Raw genomic sequence first — 2,168 nt, 5'->3', positions numbered from 1 at the left:
GTGTGTGTGTGTGTGTGTGTGTGTGTGCGTGTGTGTGTGTGCGTGTGTGTGAATGATGTGAGTGTGTTTGTATGCATCAATTAAAGCAGCACATTAATATAGAACGGTGATTAAACTGACTTGTAGTATTCAAACAGACCATGGTACAAATAAATATATATATTACAGTTAACAAGTGATAACTGTATAAAACTACTGCAGTTCTGCATTACTCAGTGTTTTGAAAAAAATCTGCAGCATAGTACAGTGTTGCAGCATTCTTTGGTCTTACCTCTTTGGAGTCATCACTAGCCAATGCATGAGACAAATGTGCGCTGAACGTGCTCTTCCCAACACCTCCTTTTCCAGACAAAACCAGAATCTTGTGCTTCACAGAGGTCAATTTCTGTCTGATTTCCTCTATGGCTGCAATGAGAGAAACAAAGTCACACACTTCAGATTTAGATAGAGCCAACAGGCTATTTTAATACAAAAAGAACATTGTTGTACATCATCATCTGTTGACAAATCTAAAGGACAAATCTAAAGAGTCATGGTATGACATGCCATCAACCTTGAATAACATTTAGAAAAATTTCAATTTAATTTAATTTGTTCTTTCTTTATGAACATTCAAAGTCTCTTGGAGGAAACTGCTCACACAGAGTTGACTAATTTTAGCTGTGATATATTTATGTATGTACGCATGTATAAATACCTGGATCCGGAGCTTTGGCAGCACCAGATGCACATATGTTTTGGTTTGGGCATCCTTGACATGCTGATGATTTACCAGCCTGGTCACTGCTTGTGCCCGGACAGTCTAGAGAGAATGACAACAGATTTAAGCAATTAAAAAACAGAAATGTATAGTGTGTATCTGAACAGATGCCTCTGTAAGTTTTACCCTCCCTTTTCTGACTTTAACCGAGATTAATACAATGAGAGACAGGCGGACTTAGACATAAGGTCACTATGCCATTCAAAGATTCACCAGAACTAACTTCCCACACTTAGCTTGACAGCATATTGTAACTGTAACTGTATTCATGGATGTTAACGTAAACAGTAATGTAAAGGTCTAGGCAGCTCAGCTGACACAAGCAGCTGTTGTGACAGACCCTCTGATATGACACGTCATTTTCCAAGACATAAACATCAGAGAGGCACAGCGAAACGTGTCGGATACGTGTAGAGTTGGCGAAAGCGTCATTTAAACTGTACACAGATGGCAGCCTAGGAAACTGTGGGTTCTATACGCTTAATGTGAAAATGTATTAACATTCATAGAACTTACGTTCTGGTGCATCATTAGGAACGTCCGCCATCTTTCAAAACATGCGCACTTCCCATAGACTGACACTGGTGCAATGACTTCCCCGGGTGATAAACGCTGGGTGTCGAAGGTTCCGCACAGTCACTTGTTAGGGCATTGCGGTAAATTTGGTTGGGCTCATAATCCATTTTGCACACAGTGTGGCTTTGGTTTGTGTGGCGGTCAAAAGTAAAAAAAAAAGTGTATATATATATATATATATATATAGAAGGTAAATACTTTATGAGCAACATAGCAATTATCTCTTACTTTTAAACTGCTTTTTATTTCGTCTTTTATTGTTTTATGTGCCTCTGTTTTCCCCCTAAAATATTAAAGCCTGTTTGAACTATTTTACTATTTTAGATGGCGTTTATAATGATAAACTATCAATTTAACTCCAGATAAAAAGAAACTTTTGACTGTGTGTTCTCAAGTGACACTGTAGACCACTTTACACCAAATAATTTTCACACAAAATGTTTAATATTCTGTGGGTTTTTAGAATATTATTTTTCGATTTATGAGTAAAATACATAAGTAATAAGACTTTCATATTCTGTTCAGTAATACCTCAACCATGAATTTAGCAACTTTTTAACAAACTGTTACATAAAGCCTGCAGTGGTTTCTGATTCATCGCAAATTTATAGTCCTTGGCAGGTAACTTTAACATATAAACATAAAATAAAGCTTATACAGCCTATATATAATAAACAATTAAAAATCATATAAAATATTAATATTTAATTATTATTATTATTATTACAAATAATTATATTAAAATAAAAATAAATAAATAAAGCAGCTTTAAAACTCATGTTTGAGGTATGTCAAGTTTGAGGTATGCTTGTGTGTAATTTATGTTTTAGAA

General features: G+C 35.2%; 1 protein-coding gene across 3 annotated transcripts in view; it reads right to left on the bottom strand.

The window, feature by feature from the left end:
- Positions 1-1,381, bottom strand: part of nubp1 (nucleotide binding protein 1 (MinD homolog, E. coli)) — a 29,764-nt gene extending 28,383 nt beyond the window's left edge. For 2 of the 3 annotated variants that reach the window (XM_016488532.1, XM_016488533.1), the window contains exons 1-3: positions 1,277-1,380; positions 698-802; positions 272-405 (exon numbers count right to left, since the gene is read on the bottom strand). In XM_016488532.1, coding sequence (XP_016344018.1) covers positions 272-405; positions 698-802; positions 1,277-1,307 — 270 coding nt within the window. In that variant the 5' untranslated portion in view covers positions 1,308-1,380. Of the gene's footprint in view, positions 1-271; positions 406-697; positions 803-1,276 lie in introns of all 3 variants that reach the window. The other variant, XM_016488531.1, reaches the window with a different exon arrangement.
- Between the last annotated feature and the right edge of the window lie 787 nt (positions 1,382-2,168).

The sequence above is a fragment of the Sinocyclocheilus anshuiensis genome, unplaced genomic scaffold (genome assembly GCF_001515605.1).
Source record: "Sinocyclocheilus anshuiensis isolate Anshui unplaced genomic scaffold, SAMN03320099.WGS_v1.1 scaffold461, whole genome shotgun sequence".
NCBI classification, from domain to species: domain Eukaryota; kingdom Metazoa; phylum Chordata; class Actinopteri; order Cypriniformes; family Cyprinidae; genus Sinocyclocheilus; species Sinocyclocheilus anshuiensis.
The sequence above is the reverse complement of the archived record's forward strand: the minus strand, read 5'-3'. Positions and strand labels throughout refer to the sequence as shown.